Genomic DNA, 25,515 nt, shown 5'->3' on the forward strand with positions numbered 1-25,515 from the left:
AATGGCAAGGACATCTTTGACCACATTTACATTAAACGAAGATTCCTTTTAAGTTATGCATCAATCTTGGGGCATTACTAGAGCCCAAAAAGTAGTCACAATCCTGTCCTAATGATCAAGCTGCTGAGCTTCAGCCAATGCATTTTCACTTACCATTCAAACAACCATAATTTAAATAAGGAAGTCAGCTATGACATCCTCATTCAAACATTTCTAGGAAGCGTTAAGAGTATTGCGAAATAATTTAGGACATAAACTTTTATATCCCCCCTCAAATCTCCATTTCAGAGATTGAGTGGTCAATATATATGCTGCTGAATGTTATTCTGAGTCATGCAAAAATGAAATTTAAAATGTTTCAAACAGCATTCCTGACTTGGAAAAAAAATGTTTTGTTGGCGTGGCAAAATTATTATTCCCAGGACAATTTTTTAAAACTATTTATCAAAATACAGCTGAATAAAATGTTTCCAGTAATAACTATATCATTTTTAGTTTGCTGATTGATGACATATTATAATTCACTCTTAAAAATGTAATATGTGGGGTAGTCCAAAGTAAAATTTGTCAATCTCAGTATCTCAGCCTTGAATATACTGAATGACCCAATCTCTGCAGTGTTCTGTAGTAAAGAATTCTACAGATTCACAACCCTCTTCTTAGGGAAAGAATTCTTCCTCATTTCTGTCCTAAATGGGCAGCTGCTTACTCTGAGATTATGTACTCTAGACACTCCTATGAAGGGAAGCAATCTCTCTGCATCTATCCTGTTTAGTTCCTTAACAATCTTATATGTTTTCAATAAAGTTGCTTCTCATTCTTCCAAACTATAGTGAATGACAGGCCCAACCTACTGATCCTCTCCTCCATACCTGGGATCAGGCTAGTCAATCTTCTCTAGACTGCCTCCAAAGCCGTAAATCTTCCCTTAGATTACGGGTCCAAAACTGTTCGCAGTATTCAGGGTGGTCAAACTAGTACCTTGTATAGTTTTATCAAGGCTTCCCCATTTTTATACTCTATTCCCTTCAAAATAAAGGCCGACATTTATTTGATTTCTATATTATCTGTTGAAATTGTATGTTAGTTTTTTTATAGTTATACATAAGGACGCCTGAATCTGTCAGTGCTGTAGCTTTCTGCAGTCTTTTTCCATTTCAACAATTTTCTGCTCCTCCATTCATCCTGCCAAGGTGCATAAGCTTATGTTTTCCCACATTATACTCCATTTTTGAAGCTTTTGTCAAATGCTTAAACTATCTATGTAGCTCTATAGACTCTTTGTGTTATCCTCATCATCTGAGGTGGCATGGTGGCTCACAGCACTAGGACCCGGGTTCAATTCCAGACTCAGGTAATTGCCTGTATGGAGTTTGCACATTCTCCCCGTGTCTGCATGGGTTTCCTCCGGGTGGTCTGGTTTCCAAAGGTGTGCAGGTTAGGTGGATTGGCTGTGCTAAATTGCCCATAGTGTCCAGGGATGTGCAGGCTACATGGATTAGCCATGGGGAATGCAGGGTTACAGGGATAGGGTTGTGGGTGGGTCTGGGTGGAACGCTCTTTGGAGGGGTAGTGTGGACTCCAGGGGCTGATTGGCCTGCTTCCTCACTGTAGGGATTCTATGTTTTGCCTTCCCACCAAGTTTTTGTGTCATCTACAAATTTGGTTAATTTACAATCACTTTCGTCATCCAAGTCATTAATGTATGTTGTAAATAATTGTAGATCCAGCACTGATCCCTGCAGAACTCTACCAGTTACAGGTTGCCATCCTGAAAATGCCTCCTTTAACACAACTCGGATTTCTATTAGTTAGGCAATCCTCTACCATTATAACATACTACTACAACACTATGTGCTCATCTTATTAATAGCCTAACATATATTACATCCACTGCTTCCCTTTTATCTATCCTGCTTGTTACGTCCTCAAAGAATTCTAATGAATTTGTCAGACATGACTTCCCTTCATGAAACCATGGTGATTCTGCTTGACCATATCATGCATTTCTAAATGTTTTGCTGTTACATTCTTTAAAACACACTAACATTATTCCATTATTCCAACAACACATGTTAAGATAACTGGCTATAGTTTCCTGTTTTTTTCTCCTTCTCTTTTTAATTAAAATGTTACTTTGGCAGTTTTTCAATCCTCAGGGACTCTTCCAGAATCAAGAATTATTGGAAGATTACACTCAGTGCATCCACTATCTTGGTAGCTATTGTTGCCAGGGTTGGAGGATTTGAGCTACAGGGAGAGACTGAACAGGCTGGGGCTGTTTTCCCTGGAAGGTTGGAGGCTGAGGGGGTGACCTGATAGGGGTTCACAAAATTATGAGGGGCGTAGCTAGGATAAATAGACAAAGTCTTTTCCCTGGGGTGGGGGAATACAGAACTATGGGGCATAGGTTTAGGGTGAGAGGGGAAAGATATAAAAGAGACCTGAGGGGCAACTTTTTCACGCAGAGGGTGGTACGTGTATGGAATGAGCTGCCAGAGGAAGTGGTGAAGGCTGGTACATTTGCAACATTTAAAAGGTGTTTGGATGGGTATATGAATAGGAAGAGTTTGGAGAAATATAGGCCAGGTGCTGGCAGGTGGGACTAGATTGGATTGGGATATCTGGTCAGCAAGGACGGATTGGACTGAAGGGTCTGTTTCTGTGCTGTATATCTCTATGACTATGACTCTATGAGTATAAGACAATTTGGGAAGATTGTTAAACAAGTATTGAATCCCTGGAGGGAGAGGAGAGAGCACAAAAACCAATCAGTTATGATAAATCTAGTATGACATTGGTTGACTATAGCTGGAGATTTGTGATTCTTTAGCCAGAATGAATAGGGCTTTTTCAACATCTCGAGGTTTACTTGAAATGGTATCAGGGATAAGGGTCTTCATTTATGCCCAAAGATGAAAGAAGCTGTGGTGGCTTTCCGTCGAATAGAGAATTTAGGAGCAGGTCTGACAGTGGTGTTCCAAATCACCAAAAGTTTGGATAGAGTAATTAACAGCAAATATTTCCAGTAGAGTGAACAGGGATATAAATTAATTGGCAAAAGAACCAAAGTCAAAGGAGGGGAAAAAAAATCATACAATCAGTGCATTGCCTGAAGGATTTGCAGAACTTGACCTTTAACAACTTTCAAAAGGGAACTGGTGAAATGTTTAAAAGGAAAAATAATTCCAGAACTCAGGAGAGCAGAAAGGGAAATGTAACTCATCAGACAGATCCTTTTAAGAGCCAACACAGACAGAATGGGTTTGTTGGAATTCTTTTAAATTGCATTCTTCATTTATGCTAAAACTATCTATCTTGAATATTCCAATTCTGGCCTTCCCTGTGCCTATCTTAGATTCTGTACAAAATTAAGGTAAACCAAAACTCTGCTCCGATATCTTTTACTCAAAGTCCATTCACCCATCGCCACTATACTTGCCAACCTACACTGACTCCCTCTTTGGTAGGGCCTAGCTTTTCAAATTCTCATCCTTGTTTTCAAAGCCTGACATGAGCTCACCGACATATTTCTGTAAACTCCAGTTTTACAACCTCTGATCCAAAATCTCTGTAATCTTCAACTTATGGTGTCTTGAACGTTACATTTATAATTGCTCCATCATTAGAAGACATGATTTCACTTAGCAATGACCTAAATCTGGAATTCCCTCTCTAAACCACTCAGCCTTTCTACCAATTTCCTCCTTTAAGAAATGCCTTAATACCTATCTCTTCGGCTCTCTGCATTAATAGCTTGTCATGTGGCACGGTTTCACATTCTGTTTTAAATGCTCCTGTGAAACACCTGGGGACACTTTATCAGATTTCTGGTGTTACAACTAAGTGTAGCACCTACATTTAATTCCAACAGGTTGAACCCAGGTAACTATGGGTCTATTGCCACAGCTCAGTTGGTGTCTTGTTAAGTATCTTTGATAATATATCTGTGAAACACTTTCAGACATTTTCTTATGTTGTATGTGCAATAAAAATGCAAGTCGTTAGTACTGTTTTATTTGATTATCCTAAAGTAATCAAATTATACACAGGAAATTTATCAAAAATTAAAGAGCCCTGTATAACTCAGGAATAATTATTAACTGTGTGGGCTCCCTTACATGTTAAATAATAATTTAAGATTTTTATTATTGAGCTTGCTCGTGTTTCACCTCCTCTTCCCCGCCTACACTGGCAGTACTTAATACTTGACTTCGTAACATGCCACATTTGGGAGTGGATTTGCCACAAGCACCAACCACTGTCACTCAATGTGACCCAGCAAAGCTTCCACAAATCATTCCACAATATGGAACACTTTTCACTGGGACATCCAAAACAAGTGAGACAGTGTTACTGAAGTAGTGGCATTAGGAAAGTGTCCAGTAGTAGGCTTACAAAAAGCACCTTGGTGCAGGAAGCCTGCTAAGAACCTTTCCTGAATATAAAATCTATCCAACTGATATAGATCAGGAATCATGGGAGAGATGCTTACTGGCTGTACAGAAATCTTAACTCACCACTACCTAGTCAGAAAAAAAGAAAGTCCAAGCATCTGTCCTAGATGACATACTGAGCTCCAAGAACGGTGCACCAAGAGGAATTAAAATCTTCAGAAAAAGGATGAAATTTGGAAATGAATTCACAAGCATCAATTTTTCAGCATCTAGTGCTCCCTCTGCTAACAGCCACCTTTTATTCTTATTGCTAAGACCATATTCAGGTTCGGCTGTTGTTTCTACTGGCACAGCTATAAATTCTGTTGCTAAAAGATTGCCAGCAAAACAACAATATTCTTTTTAAATAGTTTGCATCCCAAAACTATGTTCTTAGTTCTCTTTTACATTAAATTTGAATAAGCTCTAGTAACAGGAAACCAAAGTATGTTTCAAAGTTCAGCAGTCTATTTTCAAGTCTCGATTAATATTCTACCAGATAGCATAAAAACAGTTCTGCTGGAGGCAACTATTGACAACTCATTTCATTCTTGAAATACTGACTGTTTCTGGCATTATATAGCTCAATATAGCTGCAATAATAACAATATCAACACCCGATACAAGCAATTGTCAACAGCAAACTAACTAGTTTGTGGAAATTACTGACAAGCCCCTTACCCTCATGAACTAGGAGTGGTAAAGCCATTCTGTACCATCCAAAAGCCTCTGGCTGTAACACTTAATAGTCATCAATACCAAATTTGTCACACACAATGTAAATAAGTCATTAAAATACTTATTAGGAATGTTAGAACATGCTTTAGTTTTTATATGCTTGCGAACTCCATTCGGAGAAAATTAGCTTAAAGAATGCTGTTCCTTTGAATGAAGAAGCCTGGAAAGAATATGTTGAGTAACTCTGAGTAAATATATAATTAATGCTCCACAAGGGTTTTTTTTTTATTTTAACCACACATCTATATCTCTGGACTGTTAACACTATCAATGTTGAGAAAGACAATAGATTGACTAGGTCCGCTTTGGCATGAACCCATAGAATCACTTGTTCATTACACGACTGGTTTAGGTTACTCTCCACCACTAACAGCTGTTGCTCAATCAATGTTTCACTTAAGAAATATAAAGCTAATGAAGCAAAATAACTAATAGTTTCTGAGAACAATAGATTGCTTTATGGACAACTAGTGTTAAATTGTGAGGACAGTTCGCTTAAATTAGGGTTGTATTCCCTGGAATTTTAAAAGTTAGAGACAATTCATCTGTTACTGATGCTATGAATGGCTGCCTGATTAATACCTAAAAGAGGCAGAGGAGGTGAAATAGGGGAGATAGGGTCTCAACTAAGGTGAAGGCCCAGAGAACTGAGATGGGCATTCTACTGACCCCACATTATTACTCATTCATCTCCAAGTCCAAATCTGATCCGTTTATGAGGTCAGAGACCTAACTCAATACCAACCTATTTGCCCAGCACAAAAACAGAATGATCAGTATATACAGATATGTGCTTCCCGAGTTGGAAAATTTTCCAACTCAAACTTCTCATCAGGTTAGTGAAAACCCAGCCCTCAGTGTGTCTTATTTATTTGCCCCTCTTTTCTCCCCCTCCAACTCTCCATCAGTACATTGCATATGAACATCAAGTGCTCCCATTGCTGCCTCGTGCTTTCTTTCTTTCCCTTTATCACTCTACCATTTCAAAACATGTAATACAAAGGACTCCATCTCCAATTAATTTTTATTGCTGCAATCCCATCATTAATATTGCATTTCAGCTGCTGCTTGTCCCAATTTTGAGTGGTCTTTATTTACAAAAACTGATTTTCTGAAGAATTTCAGGTTATTTTGCCAGATAGCTTCTCAGAGACTCCTCATGGGCGAGGGATCTGAGACTGAGTGCCCCTGTTTTATTTCAAGACCTCAAGTACAATAAATGCCAGATGAAAATTTTAGCACACATGTTTATCTCATTTTCTATTCAATGAAATAACAGAAATCTAAAACACATATATCACTGAAACATTTATTTCAAAAGAAACTATGATAAGCGATAGCCAACTTTCAAAGGCATGTTTATTCATGTGTTGACTGACTAAACAACATAGGATCCTTAAATCATATTAGGGCGTACTGTTATCTTTTGACCTAAGGCATAGACCCCTACAGTCAAAAGATCAGAGGTGATAAAACCAATACAAGGCAGGTTGAAGTGTACACTGAGAACCTGAAGGAAGATAGAGTGAGAAATAAAGAGATATATTCTGAGGAAGAGTCACCGGACTTGAAACATTAACTTTGATTTCTCTTCACAGATGCTGCTAGATCTGCTGAGTTTTTCCATCAAATTCTGTTTTTGTTTGTGATAGAGAAATGTTAGTTTGGGAAAGACTTTAGACATTGTGAGTTGATGACAGACTAAAAAACTTTTACACACAGTGTGAAATGAGCAAAATAATAAATCGTATCTGTGCTTTTATTAGTTCTGTGAGATCATAGCTCCTTGAAAGTGGAGTCGCAGTGGACAGGTTAGTGAAGAAGGCATTTGGTATGCTTTCCTTGATTGAACACAGCTTTGAGTACAGGAGTTGAGAGTTCATGTTGCAGCTGTACAGGACATTGATTAGGCCACTTTTGGAATATTGTGTGCAGTTCTGGTCTCCCTCCTATCGGAAGGATGTTGTGAAACTTGAAAGGGTTCAGAAAAGATTTAGAAGGAAGTTGCCAGGGTTGGAGAGTTTGAGCTATAGGGAGAAGCTGAATAAGCTGGGGCTTTGTTCCCTGGAGTGTCGGAGGCTGACGGGTGACCTTATAGAGGTTTATAAAACCAGGAGGGACATGGATAGGGTAAATAGATAAGGTCATTTCCCTGGGGTGGGGGAGTCCCAAACTAGACAGCATAGGTTTAGGGTGAAAGGGGAAACATTTAAAAGGGTCCTAAGGGGGAATTGTTTCACACAGAGGGTGGTGCATATATGGAATGAGCTGCCGGAGGAAATGGTGGAAGCTGGTACAATTGCAACATTTAAAAGGCATCTGGATGGGTATATGAATAGGAAATGTTTAGAGCGATATGGGCCAAGTGCTGACAAATGGAACTAGATTATTTTAGGATATCTGGTCGGCATGGACAAGTTGGACTGAAGGATCTGTTTCTGTGCTGTACATGAGTAAAACCATTTTATCATTTTTTTTGTAAATATATTTATTAGCAAAAAAAAATTTTGACTTCATGAAAATATAAAGTTATTAAAAATACAACCAATAACAAATACCAGTATAATAAAGAGAAAAAAACACAAATTACAATACAACTTCTGTCTAATAACTACAAACCTACCCTATAATACAAAACAAACCCTAACCTGATAACATAAAACAAAGCAACACCAATAAATAAGTGACTAATAGATCAAAAAAAAGAAAAGCAAAAGAAAACACAAAAAAACACAAAACAGCTATGCTTGGCGCAAAGCTCCCAAACAAAGGAACGGGAGCATTGTATATATACCCGTATTAACTCAGGTGTCCCCCTCCAAGGCCCAGGGCTCAACAAACCTAACCGTCCCAGTTAAACAAATGCCTAGTTAAGACAGCTGCCAAATCTATATCCAAATAACTCAAATAGGGTTGTCATGTCTTATAAAAATGGTCCGTTGTGTGGTGCACCATGTTTGTAAAAGAAAATCCAAGGGAATGTGCTCCATAACTAATTTCCACCATCCCATCAAGCCCGGTGGGTTCTCAGACACCCAATTCACCAGAATATTCTCCCGTGCACAGTATGCAAGAATATTAAATAGTTTCTTCCCATGCCCATCTAAAGATGATAAATTCGGTAGATCTAAGAGGAGAGATATCGGGACTGCTTTAACTTCAATCCTCAATACCCTCCCTTTCTCTCCCACCACAGCGCTCCAATAAACAAGGAGCCTGTGGCATGTCCAGAAGCAATGGATAAGAGTACCTACATTGAAGATGTCCCTTTTTAAAATTTCGCCAGACGGTCTGGTGCCTTATGAACCCTGCGCAGAACTTTTAACTGCGTCGCACATGTCCTATTACAGACTGAGATCTTTCGAGTATTCTCCCATATGTTCCCCCACGTTTCAGAAGAGATCTCCACTCCAGCTCTTGCTCCCAGACCTCACATAACTGGTTAATATCCTGTCAGGCCCTGCCACTCAGCAGGCGATAGAGGGCACTAACCGAAAGAGTGCATGTGAAACGTAGCAACAACCTCTCTGTATCGGGCTTATAGGGCTCAGTGAGAAGTGTAGTCTTCTTCTGGGTTGGAACCCTGGCATACCGACTATAGCGTAAGTGGCGAAGTCTTGGACAAGCAACCCTCACTCTGAAGCATCGCCCTCCATGCCTTGACCGTACTAATAACAATGGGGTTCCGGCAGCAGTCAATAACTGCCCTAATTTTATCCATGAACAACAGGTTAATAAGAGGGCACTTGGTCTGGGAAACCTTGATATCCAGCCATATTGAGCCCGGATCATTACCTACCCAATCACAGACAAAGGATAGTAGGGAACTCAACTGATACCTCCTGATGTCTGGGAAATCAACTCCTCCCCCTCCTTGAGGCAACTGCAATTTAGTAAATTTGATGAGAGGCCACCCACAATGCCAGACAAAGGAACCAAACCAACCCATAAGTTTCCGCAGCATTGACATGGGACCATACGCATGGGATAAAACAAGCGAGGAAGAACATTCATCTTAATGAGAGATATTCAGCCCAGCTATGAAATTGGAAGAGCCTCCCATCTTTGGAGATCCTGCCTAATATTGTCGAGCAAGTGAGCAAAGTTAGTCCGAAATAACAGATCAAACTTGCGGGTAATAAAAATGCCTAGGTTTCAGAACCCCACCCGTGACCACTTAAAAGGGAACCTAAGGCCACCTTCAATCTCTGACACTTCCTTGAGGTAGCCTCTGATTTTGCAAAGTTGATCTTATATCCTGAAATAACCCCAAATGAATTAATACATTGTATTAGATGGGATACGGAGGTCATCAAGTTCGATAAAAACAGAAGGACATCATCCGCATACAGTGTAATCTTGTGTACTCTCAATCCCACTTCCGGAGTGGTCATGTGGGCGTTCTGACAAATGGCCTCTGCCAGCAGTTCTATCACCAATGTAAACAACAACGCTGAAAGGGGCAGCCTTGACGACTACCCCTACCATTCCTTAAATTCCCACACTTCACCCCATTGGTGATGACTGCAGCCAGAGGGTGGTGATATAAAACCTCCATCCACCTAGCAAAGACACCACCCAACCCAAACCACTCTAAGACATAAAAAAGCTATGGCCATTCCATCCAGTCAAATGCTTTCTCTGCACTTTTGGGAAATCACCAACTCCTGAAATGATCGTTGCTGACAAACTTGGATCATGTTCAGCAACCTTCTAATATTATTAGAAGACCTGCAAGCTCAGTGTAAAACCTGTCTGGTCCTCTTTAACAATATGGGGCAACACCTTTTCCAATCTCAGCGCCAAGATCTTTGACAGAATCTTGAATTATCGTGTTTTAAGATAGCTATCGATTAGTTACAGGTTGCCAAATTTCTGATTTTAAATGCCAACTATCCAATGTTTGAGTGAACAGCTGAAAATTCAAAGCTTTAAATTAGACATTTTGTAAAACGTTTGCCTTTCAAGTTTATTTTCTTCATTTAAAATAAAGGATGTAGGACGTATAGGCTTCATTGTCCTCCACTCTTCTCCTTCTGGGTGTGCCTGTTATTGCACTCAGAAAAGGCAGCACGAAGTGAGAACAAGTGCAAATATTTCCCCTGTGTCCACAGGAGGGGACGGGGGAATGGGGAAGAAATCAAACAGTCCTGCTAACTGGTTGTCCTGTTCAAACAACTTCTTTGGTTTTGTTTTTCTTCCCCACATGGAAATGGTACAAGCCGGATTTTTTCAGCATTTGATCTGCAGCAGTGGGACCTGACTCTACCTGTGCTCATGCGCACTGGCTGCAGCAGTAATCCTGACGTGGAGGATCTGAGCCGGATCCGGCAATCCGGGCCGGAGATGCTGAGGCTGAGGCTGAGCTCCGCCGCTGTCTGCTCGGGCTGACAGGGAGTCAACTCACAGTCTCGGGCGCCTGTTGTAGTTTCTGGGCTTAGTACCCGAACCCCTCACGTTTCGCACCAAATTAAATATATAAACATTCTGTAGCTGCCAGACTGTCCCTGCCGGAGCAAGTATTTGTTTCATTTAATTCCCCACATATGGCGGGACGAATGGTATTTCCTTTAAACCGTGTTTAGATTGATTGCTGCAACATACTCACCTCATTCACTAGCCCCTGCCATTCGCCTTCGCTCCTCTTTGAAGTCATCTTATTACAAATATATACAGACACAGACGGTAAATGCAGCTACCAAAACAAAATTATTCGCGAGCTTTGGGATCAGTGAACCGTGGGCAGTCGCTTCCTCCCGGTACTACCTCACTTCCATGTGTAGACCAAGCCCAACGTCAGGTCAACCCGGGGTAATAGAAGCCAAGCTGCAGCAGGAGATTCATTTAACAATGCTTGCAATGTTACTACAGTCTGATCCTGGATAATTATTACTGCATTCCTATAACGTGGAAAGAAGATTTGTTCGCTAAATTTATTTAATTGTCCTATTTTCTTCCTGACACCTCTCAAATTATTTTAGCTTTATTGTTCCTGCACCAACAGTATTAAGAAAAATAGTTTTCCAAATCCCCGGTGACATAATTTTAGTAAGAACCTCCCACCCCCTTCAGAATTTGCTGTGACCAAAACCACCAGCTACCCACGTTGCCAGTTCTCCCGCATTCCACATTTTGTATCCATTCTTCTGATGCTTGGCCCCTAAGTCCTGGGGCTTTCCCTTCCAGTGGATCACAGTATTGTCACCTGTTTTACACAGTCTGTAAATTTTAAGCATTATACCTGTCCTCCCCCTCACCTTTCCAACTAGTACCGACAGTTTCTACCAAATTCCTGGAATGAGCTAGAAATGATTGAATGTTATTTATTTCCTTTTATACACGTTTATTTACACATTTCTGGGTCTGTAGCAAATGACATACAAGAGAGTAGTGAAGTTCCCTTATGTTCCACAACATTTATTTTAAATAAAGCTCTTGGACTTTTCCCTAATTATCTGTCTGTAACTTTATCTCTGTACAATTTTTTGGACCTACTCTCCATTCTGTGTTACATTTCTCTGACTTACTTTATAATCTCACTCCTTCCATCCTCAATAGCTGAGGCCCCAGCTATCTTGGTCCCAGTCTCCCAAAGGGACTCAACCTCTATACCACTCCCTCTTTTAAATGCTTTCTGATAACCAACAAATGGCTTTGGGACATTTTTAGTTAAAGTTGTGAAATCTATCAACTGAACTGGTGGCATTGTGGTAATTAACAGCCCTGTAGAGATGCAATGCATACACTCCTGGGCTTATTCCTTTTCAAAACAAGTAGGCCTCAGACTATAACAATATTACAACCATGGTACATCAGTGCTCAATCATATTCTCAAATGGTCCTCTACCATAACATTGAACAAATGCAAGTGGGAGATGGGTTCATATTTAATTCTCGAGCATACATTACCATCCAGCATGATTCATAGAGTTATACACCACAGAAACAGACCAACCAGTCCACACCTTCACATTCTCAAACTAAACTTGTCACACCTGCCTGAGCCTGGCCCATATCCCTCCAAACTTTTCCTATTCACAAACTTATTCAAATGTCTTTTTGATATTGTAACTGTACCTGCATCCACCACTTTTTCTGGCAATTCATTTCACACACTCATGCAAAAAAAGTTGCCCCTCATCCTTTTTAAATCTTTCTCCTCTCAAATAAAATATGCCCCCCCTAGTTTTGAACTCCCTCACCCTAGGGAAAAAACACTTGTCATTCACCTTATCTACGTCCCTTATGATTTTATGATCCTCAATAAGGTTACCCTTCAACCTTCTACGTTCCAGTGAAAAAAGTCCCAGCCTATCCAGCCTTTCTTTATAACTCAAACCGTCAAATCCTGGCAACATCCTGATAAATCTTTTCTGAATCCTCTTCAGTTTAGTAATATCATTCCTATAACAGGCCCCAGAGGATTGATTAATTTTTCCTTAAGCCCACTTCTTGCCTCTTGATACACTTGCTGACACACAACCCAATAAAAACCATACAACCTTTCCCTATGACATAAACTAACTCATAAATTTACTTTTTTTTACATTATATCTGTGTATTGAATACAACTTTACATAAAACTATTTGTTATTCACAAACTACATTGTTTACACATTCCACGTACTAGATTTTTTAGTGTTATGATCTAAGCTGATAGTGCTACTGGACAAGTTAGATTCCAGAACAAAAACCTGGCTTAATAGTTTTTTTTAGATTTAATTAGTAAACATGATGGTAATCACTGGGACATATTCACATGAGGCTGCAGAATTTCTTCAAAAACAGATCAAAACTTTATTATATAGAACAAGAAACAAAACAAATTATCGATATATTAACAAAAGATGGAATGATCTGAAAGTACAGAATAGAACAATTTCAATGTGTTTCTCTACAGTAATCATTCCAGAGATTCAAGTCTAAAGAAAATACACCTCTATCTCAACACCTTAGGATTCTAGTTCTCTGACGTCAGACTGTACCTTTTCTGCAGATTTTCGAGACAGTTTGATGAATCTTTTACAAATATGCCAACATAAACTTTTCAAACTCTGTGAGATTAAACTTTCCCAGTTCTAATAACCTGCAGATTTCTAACTCAATCCTCCTGGTTTAGAAGCTTCACAAACTAACTTTTTGTTGAAGTTTTCCCATGAGTTCATTTGTTCTAGAAGAGAAACTATTGATATCTAATCACAACATAGGAGCTTATAAAATGAATTTTTTTTAAATCCTCCACTGAAAGCAAGCTAATGACTTTACATATTTACTCTCAACCTTTGTAAACCAAACAGTATAAACATCTTTCCATAAACATTTTAGAGTCACCTGCTGTCTGACAACTCTGGGATTAGGTCACTGATTCCCAAAGGGCTCCTTTTTTAAAGAAAACCCTTCACTAACGTAACCAAAGCCCATGTGTCACTATTTCAAAAGCCATAAATAAATAAATAAATAAAGTTACAAATCACGCAACAACAGGTTATAGTCCAACAGGTTTATTTGGAAGTACTAGCTTTCAGAGCGCTATTCCGTTATCAATCACGTCTGGGTCATCGTTTTGTATACTTAAGAGGGAAATCAGGAGGGCAAAACGGGGACATGAGATAGCTTTGGCAAATACAATTAAAGAGAATCCAAAGGGTTTTTACAAATATATTAAGGACAAAAGGGTAACTAGGGAGAGAATAGGGCCCCTCAAAGATCAGCAAGGTGGCCTTTTTGTGCAGCCACAGAAAATGGGGGAGATACTAAATGAATATTTTGCATCAGTATTTACTGTGAAAAAGGATATGGAAGATATAGACTGTAGGGAAATAGATGGTGACATCTTGCAAAATGTCCAGATTACAGAGGAGGAAGTGCTGGATGTCTTGAAATGGTTAAAGGTGGATAAATCCCCAGGACCTGATCAGGTGTACCCGAGAACTCTGTGGGAAGCTAGAAAAGTGATTGCTGGGCTTCTTGCTGAGATATTTGCATCATCGATAGTCACAGGTGAGGTGCCAGAAGACTGGAGGTTGGCAAGTGTGATGCCACTGTTTAAGAAGGGCGGTAAAGACAAGCCAGGGAACTATAGACCGGTGAGCCTGACCTTGGTGGAGGGAATCCTGAGGGACAGGATGTACATGTATTTGGAAAGGCAAGGACTGATTAGGGATAGTCAACATGGCTTTGTGCGTGGGAAATCATGTCTCACAAACTTGATTGAATTTTTTGAAGCAGTAACAAAGAAGATTGATGAGGGCAGAGCAGTAGATGTGATCTATATGGACTTCAGTAAGGCGTTCGACAAGGTTCCCCATTGGAGACTGATTAGTAAGGTTAGATCTCACGGAATACAGTGAGAACTAGCCATTTGGATACAGAACTGGCTCAAAGGTAGAAGACAGAAGGTGGTGGTGGAGGGTTGTTTTTCAGATTGGAGGCCTGTGACAATGGAGTGCCACAAGGATCGGTGCTGGGCCCTCTACTTTTGTCATTTACATAAATGATTTGGATGCAAGCATAAGAGGTACAGTTAGTAAGTTTGCAGATGACACCAAAATTGGAGGTGCAGTGGACAGCAAAGAAAATTACCTCAGAATACAACAGGATCTTGATCAGATGGGCCAATGGGCTGAGAAGTGGCAGATGGAGTTTAATTCAGATAAATGCGAGGTGCTGCATTTTGGGAAAGCAAATCTTAGCAGGACTTATACACTTCATAGTAAGGTCCTAGGGAGTGTTGCTGAACAAAGCAACCTTAGAGTGCAGGTTCATAGCTCCTTGAAAGTGGAGTCGCAGGTAGATAGGAGAGTGAAGAAGGCGTTTGGTATGCTTTCCTTTATTGGTCAGAGTATTGAGTACAGGAGTTGGGAGGTCATGTTGCGGCTGTACAGGACATTGGTTAGACCACTGTTGGAATATTGCAATTCTGGTCTCCTTCTTATCGGAAAGATGTTGTGAAACTTGAAAGGATTCAGAAAAGATTTACAAGGATGTTGCCAGGGTTGGAGGATCTGAGCTACAGGGAGAGGCTGAACAGGCTGGGGCTGTTTTCCCTGGAGCATCGGAGGCTGAGGGGTAACCTTAAAGAGGTTTACAAAATTATGAGGGGCATGGATAGGGTAAATAGACAAAGTATTTTCCCTGGGGTCGTGGAATCCAGAACTAGAGGGCATAGGTTTAGGGTGAGAGGGAAAAGATATAAAAGAGACCTATGGGGCAATTTTTTCATGCAGAGAGTGATACGTGTAAGGAATGAGCTGCCAGAGGATGTGGTGGAGTCTGGTACAATTGCAACATTTAAGAGGCATTTGGATGGGAATATGAATAGGAAGGGTTTGGAGGGATATGCGCTGGTTGCTGGCAGCTGGGACTAGATTGGATTGGGATATCTGGTCGTCATGGACAGGTTGGACTGAAGAGTCTGTTTCCATGCTGTACATCTCTATGACTCTATGACTCTAAGTAACGAGTCAGGTAGTTGATCTTGCTCCTGTAGTTACCTGATGAAGGAGCAGCACTCTGAAAGCTACTGCTTCCAAATAAACCTGTTGGACTCCAACCTGGTGTTATGTGATTTTTAACTTTGTCCATCCCAGTCCAGCACTGACATCTCCATAAAATAAATAAATTGTTACTTTTCATCTCATTTATGAGTAGTAGAGGTTTTAGGAAAGCTGACTGGAGTATGTTATTCAATAAAGTAGAATGGAGGAAAAATTGATTTCAGGTAAAGTAAGGAAACTGTGATGCCACACATTTTGGTTGATTAATGTGAAAAGATAATCTACAGTAAAATCATGACACTGAAAAGTAGAAATGAGCAAAGAGACTTTGGTTTCCATGTAGAACATTGTTTTAAATTTGGGGTCATCATTTTAGGACCAAGAAGAGAGAGATTTGTTTTGCTTTCAGAGGGTTGTGTAACTTTGGACCTCTAGTGGAAGTGGGGTGATTGAATGGGCATGGGAATCAAAGATTATTAGGGGTAGATAGGAATATGGAATTCAAAATACAGACCGATCAATCATGATCTCATTAAATGGTGGAATAGGCTCAAAGGCCTGAATGGTATAGTTCTATTACTATTTTGTATCTTTATATATCTATTAAATGAGAGTTACATCATTTTATAAATAGAGGCATAGAATGTAATTGAAATCACATAATTACAAAACTTTAAAAATCCTTTGCTAGGCCTTAGTTGAAAGATTTCTGGGCAAGAGAGATGTAAAGGCCTTAGAAAATATACAGAGGCAAATTATGAGGATGTTACCATAGAAGGTGCACTTTGGTTGTGAAGAGAGTTGAAAACATTTGGGCCATCTGCCTTGGAAGATGACCTAACATGATTTTCAAAATAACAAGAGGATTTAATTGAATTGACAGAGAAAAGCTGTTCCTTCTGGCCCTGTAAAGGTAGTGCTGGAGACAAATTCAGGTCAGAGACCTTGTGCTTCCCTGGTTCCCAAGTACTTACCTAGAGGCAGGATCATTGCAGCACTGGCTACTTAGCCTATTTAGGGGCCCATTGGGGCAGGGTGAGAAAACTATTAGGATCTTCTCAGTGTGAGATTGGCCCTTGTGAATCAGAAAGGTGGTGGCAACTTGAACAAGGTCTTCCCTGTGTGGCAGACCAGGATAGGAAAGATGAAGCGGAGGCATGGGCATCGATATTTCCAGTTAACCACCCAGCACAGACCAGCTGGAATGTGAACAACATGCTTTCATTGACTTCTCCAGGACAATCGTAACTGATATACAGGTTCTTAACCAGCATTAGGATTGCAGCCTTACCTGGAAAATTTAGCCCAATAAGTTGAAATCCAATGTGCTGTATGAGCTACATACGCAACAAAATGATTGAAAAGGAATGGGAAAATAACTTGCAATATACATCAAGGCAAATATATTTATACATGTGATGGGAAGAAAAGTAATATAAGGCCCCATTAAAACAGATGCAGATGGGTCTATAATGAGGAAAAGGAAATTGTGTTAAAAAATTGCATCTGTTGTTATACTATAGAAAGTATTACATGTTTTGTTAAAATCCTTAACTGCATCAAGAATGCTAAGTGTGATATCTATTTGCAATTGGAGAGGACTTTCCAAGAGATTTTCCTACATTGGTTTTAGATTTTTTTCTGTTTTGTTGCATCTCCTCAAAGATTGTATGACTTGTGCACAGCTAGAGTGTGGTGCTGGAAAAGCACAGCAGGTCAGGCAGCATCTGAGGAGCAGGAGAATCAATGTTTTGGGCATAAGCCCTTCATCAGGAATGAGTCTTGTGGGCTGAGAAATAAATGGGAGGAGGGTAGAGCTGAGAATGCAATAGATAGATGAAGATGGGGAAAAGCTGATAGGTCGAAGAGGAGGGTGGAGTGGATAAATGGGAATGACGATGGACAAGTCAAGAGCTAGGTGCCGTGTTGGAGGCTTGGGACTGGGATATGGCTGGGGGAGGGGAAATGAGGTAACTGTTGAAATCCACATTAATCCCATGTGTTTGCAGGGTCCCAAGGTGGAATATTGGCATTCTTCCTCCAGGCATCAGGTGGTTAGGGTTTGGCGATGGAGGAGGCCCAGGACCTGCATGTTCTTGGGGGAATGGGAGGGGAGTTGAAGTGTTCAGCCACAGTGTGGTAGGGTTGGTTGGTGAAATGATCCTCAAGTTGGCATCCTTCCGCATTGAAACCCTGCAATCACACGGGATTAATGTGAATTTCACCAGTTTCCTCATTTCCCATCTCCTTGCCTTATCCCAGTCCCAAGCCTCCAACTCAGCACCGCCTTCTTGACCTGTCCATCATCTTTCCCATCTATTTGCTCCACCCTCCTCTCTGACCTATCACCTTCTACCCCACCTTCATCTACCTATTGTATTCTCAGCTACCTTCCCCCGCAGCACCACACCCCTCCCATTTATCTCTCAGCCTCCCAGCTCACAAGCCTCATTCCTGATGAAGGACTTATACCTGAAATATCAATTCTCCTGCTCCTCAGATGCTGCTTAACCAGCTGTGCTATTCCGGCACAACAATCTCGACTCTGATCCCCAGCATCTGCAGTACTCACCTTCTCCTTGTGTACAAGTAGAACCATAACTGGACAGAACATGTTTAATGCACCTGGCTAATTAGAGATTAGATTACTTACAGTGTGGAAACAGGCCCTTCGGCCCAACAAGTCCACACCAACCCTCCAAAGAGCAACCCACCCAGACCCATTCACCTACATTTACCCCTTCACCCAACACTACAGGCAATTTAGCATGGCCAATTCATCTAACCTGCACATGTTTGGACTGTGGGAGGAAACTGGAGCACCTGGAGGAAACCCACGCAGAATGTGCAAACTCCACTGAGGCGGGAATTGAACCTGGGTCTCCAGCACTGTGAGGCAGCAGTGCTAACCACTGTGCCACTGTGCCACCCTTTTCTTTTTAGTACATTTATATTTCACATTGATTTAGTTTAACTTCAGTTCATGTATTGATAGACTTCTGGAAATTAAGTTCCACTTGTTTCAAATTATTTTAATTCTTCTTCAGCATTTTATATTTTTACAAACTTTATTTACTTTTAAGCAGATCTTTATTTCCAAGAACAGTTAAAACATTAAATAATGATTCTTCAGAAATCCATTCCTTATTAACAAAGCATCTTGCAAATTTCCAAAAGCAATGTTGTGTCCAATGCACTATATATGTAAGAACAGTAAGAATAATTTTATGAATTTGCAGTTCCAGAACAGTGCAAAGATTCACACATTAGAAGTGTAAATAGGGACTTCAGACATAGATACCTGCTCTCACAATTTTATTAACTGTAAAATCAAACAAGCATTGAGCTCATTTCACCACATGCCCATCTTGAATGTTATTCATAAAACAAGCCCTCATGATCTTTTCACTAAGTTCTACCTTCTGAATTGCAGACTGTATGGAAAGGGCATCAAACGTACAGACACAACAATTTCAAAAACCATAGTCCTTAACCTGGAGATTTGGATTTCCCAGAGTTTCTGTTAAATTTAATATCAGAACCTGACTTTCAAAAAATTCTCAGCTTCTCATCCATAGCCAGCCAGATTGAAAGTTGGTTTACTAAACCTTGTGTAAGTAGACCTGCGGCTGCAGTCTGCAGCCAGGGTTCTAACATTAATCAAGAGTAAAGTGACCAGGAGAGGGATTCAGATAGTTGGTGTAGAATTTTAGCGGGTGTTGTATCAATATTACTGGCACGTTTTGGAAGCTACAGATAGTCTGAAAGCAGATACGATACTAGGACAAACTGGTGAATGTTTGTTGACTATTTATGCTATGTGCAGAAAGGTGGTTGAGCTGGACTTCAGTAGAACCTACTTTCATCAACGCCAAGTCTCATATGGATCTGACATACTGATGCTATTAACTATTAATATAATCACATATACTTTAAGGGAGGTGGATGATTGGTCAGATCATTGGAAGGTTTATGGGTTTACTTGTTGGTCTAGCAGAAACACTACTGTTCCACTAACCCACAAGCAGTACTGCAAAATAATCTGTTCATTCCATCCATGCCTTTATGTCTCCCTTAAGTTGCCAGTTTTCCTGAGATCCAAACAAAATCTGGCCTATAGGTGAAATAATGCAAAAGAATATTAAAATAGTGGCACACAATATTTTAAGAATTGACAGGCACCTTGAGAATGGGTTGGTCACTCCCCTCTGCCCCACCTTCCAGCCCTATGTTCCTCCGTTAAATTGTGGCAGTGGTTGATGTTTGGCTTTAGTTTTAGTCCTCATCACTTTACCATCATAAACCTCATGATGCGAGATTATAAATATCTCAAGTAATCCTCAATAAGTCCAAGATATAAATCCAGAAGAACCATGTCCAGTGCCCAACAATATTTATATCAATCATCTTAATGAATGCTAAGGCCGAGTGCGCCAATTCATTGCTGGGAGCTGTGTGTTAAATGTGGAGGAAGTATTATAATTTGCATAGCAACAAAAAAGAAGATAAAATATTATATGGTTACCTAATTTTGAATGATGTAGCCCAGAAATGCATATTTTGTAATAGAGTATTGAATTTGAATTTGGCTTTGGACCTTAAGTCATAGAAGTTATAAAAAATACTTAAACTCAACAAATGTAGTGACAGATTTGATAAATGAAGCAGTGAATTATTGATGATTGCAGGTTATATAATTGTAGCTTCTACCAAATACATTCTTGCTGTTTTTGGCAGATGGTGCATTAGTCAGCAAAATAACATGTCAAACAATACAACGGCAATGAATTTGTTACTTTAGAAAGAGAAATCAGAAATTGTATGGGAAATGTTTCTGTCTTGTGTCCAGGCAATGACTTATGTCCTGGAAAATCATCTCTAATGTGTACAAGGAAGTGGACCATGAATAAATAAATAATACCATCTTACCATTCCCAATAAGGTTGTCTTCAGTTAAAATCAAAGGTGTAGAAATCATGGACTGATCACACAAGCAAATACCCATATAGGCAGAAAGCAATATTTTCTGTGATTTACTGATGAGAAGACTCATGCAAAGAAGCAGTCACCAACCACATTTTATGTCTATCTGGGAAACCAATAATGGGAGGCCCAGATGCTACTACAAGCCACCAAATAATCTCAGAGAGTGGTGGATTCTGGCTACAAAGTTTTACAATCCTGGAAAAATGATTGAAATAGAGAATACACACATGAACAAGACTGTCCATGGACCTCCAATAACAGCCAGATACACATTCACCGAAACATCATCCAAGCACCAAAAGGAAAACCAAGCCTTAAATTTTAGACTTCCTTTAGATGCTTTCTTGATCTCTTCAAGCTATCTGACTTGTTTAGGGACCAGGCATGAGACTGACATCCAGTGTTTTTTGGGCCACTGGGTCTTGTCGTGTCCTATTCCCTCTCGTTACAATTGCAGAGCTGACACTATCCTGCTACATCTGTTAGTAAACACATGAAACTGTGGGAGCAGTAAATGGGTCACTGTCACCTTTTTTCTGACTGTATGCCAAAGGATTAGGTGTTCCCAGGACCAAATGGCAAGAAAAACGTCTCAATGGTCCTAGAAAATTACTTGGTAAAGATTGTCTATCTTAACATTATTTGTAGCTGCTAAGGTTTTTGGTAACAAGGAACTTGTTGTTATAGACCTTGACCAACAGAAACCCAGCCTTAAATCTTGGCTAAATAAAAATTAGAGCATTTGGTTCCATTTCTCTGTTGTCATAATGAAGCACCTACGTCAACCAAAAGCTGGACTGGATGATATCCAAAATTAGATTTGAATAATATTGCGGGTGTCTCATAAGTGCTAGGTATTGATCATAAAAGATGCAAAACTCCTCAGCCTTTGGTGGTACTGCTACTGCTGAATACCCACATCTAATATCCTGGGTAGGTGAGAAGGCACAAAAATGAGGCACATCAAAACTGGGAGAAAGTGAGGACTGTAGATGCTGGAGGTCAGAGTCAAGAGTGTGGTACAAGTATTTTTGAGCAACGGATTCATTTATAAATGAATGTTGGACTCCAGACGCCAAATCTCAGAGCATGCTCCATGAACTCCAACCACACACCCCATATACATGGTCATTGGCATCCAAATGTGCCAGCCACTAGGAACTCAAATGACACATCTTTGATTCTCTCACAGGACTCTTCAGTGCTGAACCTTGGGCGACACCAAGAACTATTATTGCATTACTGCAGCAAGGAAGCTGTGCTCAAGGACATATACCCTGCCCATGTTCTGGTCCATGTTGCATCTCACAGCTTTTCACTTACAGCACTCACTCACTCCAAGCCTACTTGCGTGCCCACACCATCCATACCTTGTCTCTGCATGCTTTACCTTCTCAGCCGGAGCTGCCATGCTCATGTTACTCCTGTCTTGCCTTGCCAGTTAGTGCAGGGACATAAGCAGGAAGTTTGTCATGATTGTCAGCAGATCTCAGTCACATCAAGAGATACCAGTCCAGGAGCTGTAATACTGGTTGTATTAAAGCTCCTGGACTGGTATCAGAGCCATTTGTTTGATTTACTGTGCCAGAACATGCTGAGAAAAGGCCATCTCTCTTGATGTGACTGAGATCTGCTGACAATCATGACAAGGTCAGAGTTAGGATCCTATCGACATAATGAGTGAGGAGTCAAATGTTAGGTAGCCCACTATTCGTCTTGACTCTTTCTGCCCTATTGTAAGCTGTTTTCCTTCTGGAATGAGACGCGGGTATTAAAGGAGATAAAAGTGAATGCCAAAGCTGCTATTGTTGCTGCGGATAGGGAAGTGTCCCAAGCAAGTGAGTAGGTAGCACAGAGAGCAGGCAGCGTAAGTGGTGTCATGAGTTGGAATGCGTGAATGTGTGCAAATGAGGCAATAGTAAGAAGGGAGAGTGTGGATACAATAGCAGAGAAAGAGTGAGTGTAAGATCCTGGAGAGAAGATGGTAGGGCTCATATTAATGTTGTGGAGAAGGTCTATGCTGGCATGTTCTGGTGTCATGTCTTTCTCCACCAGTCCTATTCACCATCCCATTCAGCAGAGCCAACCAGAAGGCACATTCCCAAGCTCCCTATGTCGGCATGTCATGGACAAATGTGCAGGACACCATTCTGTCTTGCCATACATTTCTGTTCCTTCGGTGTCAGTGGATCAGTGACCTTGAATTGTATACCCAACATCAACATGAAAGCACTGTCATGAGAAGAATTTCAGCAGTTTAAGGAGAAGGCCCGCCAACACCTTCTCAAGCCCACTCAGCTTTTGCATTAAAACTGGCCTTGACAGCATGGACCGCATCCCTACAATCAAAGAAAAAGTTCTTGTAGAATGAAACGGTACAGTGACCAGTAATCTACAAAGTTCTCTAGTGGCTGACTCATGGCTGCACAATCCATAAGTAATCTCGACTCAAGCACTTAGGAATCCTTATTGAAATTTAATGAGTTCAAATTGGATGTTTTGGCAAATTGTGACCATCTGGAAAGATTGCAGAAGAACATACAGTAGCACGATGGGCATAAAGGTGATATAAAGTTCAATGGAAACAAATGTGAAGTAGTATGTAAGATTATTTCTTATATTATAATATTTTACTTGGAGTAGAGGAGCTCAGGGATTCAGAGTATAGATGTACATTACATCACTTAATTAGATGAGGTGGTGATATACCTACATCTCATCACCATGCCAGCTCTGGCAGAGTCAAGTTCCTGGTGGAAATTTGACCATCTTGCCCAGCCAATAATTCCTATGTGGAGAATTTTTTTAAAAATTTGAGGGCCTCAGATTGATGTTACTGGGATTAAGCCAGCTTCAGTTTGGCTCTCACTGTGTGGTGTTTATGATAGCTGCTACCCTGCAGGCAGCTTGTCAGCTTAGAAAAAGTCTGAGAGTTCCTTGCTCCAAAGCCAAATCAAGACACTGGATATTAGACAAGCAGTGCCCATTAGGAAAACACCCTCCTGATCTTTTGTTTCTGATATGCCCACACTCTTTCTAGCCATGACTCCCAGCATGAGCGACAACCCTTCACATTATTTACCTTCCTCCTGAGTCCTCCCTGAGTTCTGGGTCTCTGAGGGTACTCTTTCATCAGCATCCTTAGTGACATTACTGAGCATGAGCAGCTCTCACTGGAGGGAATCTCTTCCCCAGGAGTTTAGATTCCAGGGGAAGGCTACCACAGGCCTTGCTGATGCTTGGGTATGTGGCTTACCGGATCTGTGGATATGTGGGTATGTGGCTTCCCAGGTCTTCCCTGGAAGAGGCCGTGTATGTCTCTTGCAGCTCACAAACTGGCAGGTGTGACCCCTGACACCAGCCATCAATAGAAGTGATAGCTCAAAGATATAAGGTGATAAGAAAACAAATTAAACCATTGGATATAGATCCAAGCCACACATTCCAGAAGTTAGTACAAAATGCTGATTTTAGATAACATCTGTGAAATTGGGTACAATGTGAGTAAGGACATAAAAGGAAAGAACTGAAAGGATAATGGTTGACCTAGTTAAAGGTTAATGATAATTAAGTAAATAGTGACAAAAGTTTTCCACTGATTAGTCAGCTATAATGAAAGGGCACACATTTATGTTGACATGCAGAGAATTGAAAGGTGATTACTTTTTTTCTTCGTGTATATTTGGAATTCTGTGCTTCAAATGTTTGAAGTGAAGTTCGCTATTTCTTTTATAAATGAATCCGTTGCTCAAAAATACTTGTAAATTGCAGTGCAAAATACATGACAGATTGGGATTAAGCTAAATGTAAATTATGGAGAAATATCCCTGTGCTAACCTGATTATCCAAATCTCAAGTTTATAAATTATAATTTTGTATGATCCCAAGACTAGTTTGTATGTACATTTCTAGCCGTTATGATGTTTCAAACATTTATCATGTCAAACTGGAAAGAATCGAAATACATCAATCTGCCTGAAACAGAAATTCCTGCTAATCCCACCCATTACAGACATGCTGGTCAGCCATCTCAACAGCATACAAAGGACTTGTTTAAAATCCTACTGTAGAGCTAAATACACAGGCTGGTTGGAACATTTAAACTTCTTTTTTATTGTTTCATGCATCACAGAAAGAGAGATGCAACCATCCAGAAACTAACTGCTCACTTAAGATCTCAGCGACATCTTCTGGCTCCACGCACAGGTAACCACTTTAGTCCCTAATGGGTGCTACCCTTTCCCTTATCCCTAATATACATATAAAATGCACCTGTATTTTCCTTAATGTTACCCACCAGTTTTTTTTAATGTCTCTCCTTTGTAGTCTCCTAATTTTTTTTATAAGCACCCCTTCACTTTCTATCCTCCTCAAAGACATCTGCTATTTTGAGTCTTTGATATCTACCATAACCTTCCTTTCATTTCCTTACCCAATTCTGCACATCTTTGACATCCACAATTCTCTGGAATTAGTTGATCCTTTTGTCTTTTATGGGAACACTGTCATTATAGAACTATATCTCATGTGGATTTTCCTGCATGTAGCTGCTCCAGTCCAGATCTTGTCTTAGAAAAATTGGCCTTCCCCAATTATATTCATTCCATCTTTGCCCTTATCCATAGTCATCTCAAATTTTACTGAAGTATGGTCACTATCTCCAAAATGGTCCCCCACTGCCTGGTTTTGTTCACTGTATATTTGTAGGAATTGCTCCCATTATCAGAAATCAACACAGCCTTCTGTCAAAGAAAGCTAGCAGGTATACACTCCTTTCAATTTCTCACCACTGCCCTTCTGTTGTTCAGTAACTTTCCCTCTTACTTGTCTAGCTTCTTTCACCAAGGTAAATAAGAAGT

At 40.3% G+C, this 25,515-nt stretch overlaps 1 protein-coding gene across 4 annotated transcripts in view; it reads right to left on the bottom strand.

Moving 5' to 3' along the window:
* Window positions 1-10,915, bottom strand: part of LOC122551618 (coiled-coil domain-containing protein 149) — a 149,814-nt gene extending 138,899 nt beyond the window's left edge. For all 4 annotated transcript variants that reach the window (XM_043693847.2, XM_043693837.2, XM_043693826.2 and 1 more), the window contains exon 1: window positions 10,783-10,915. In XM_043693847.2, coding sequence (XP_043549782.1) covers window positions 10,783-10,830 — 48 coding nt within the window. In that variant the 5' untranslated portion in view covers window positions 10,831-10,915. The remainder of the gene's footprint in view (window positions 1-10,782) is intronic.
* Window positions 10,916-25,515: the final 14,600 nt, after the last annotated feature.

Source organism: Chiloscyllium plagiosum, unplaced genomic scaffold, assembly GCF_037043375.1.
Source record: "Chiloscyllium plagiosum isolate Xiang-an unplaced genomic scaffold, Cpla_swu_hap1 HiC_scaffold_1, whole genome shotgun sequence".
NCBI lineage: Eukaryota > Metazoa > Chordata > Chondrichthyes > Orectolobiformes > Hemiscylliidae > Chiloscyllium > Chiloscyllium plagiosum.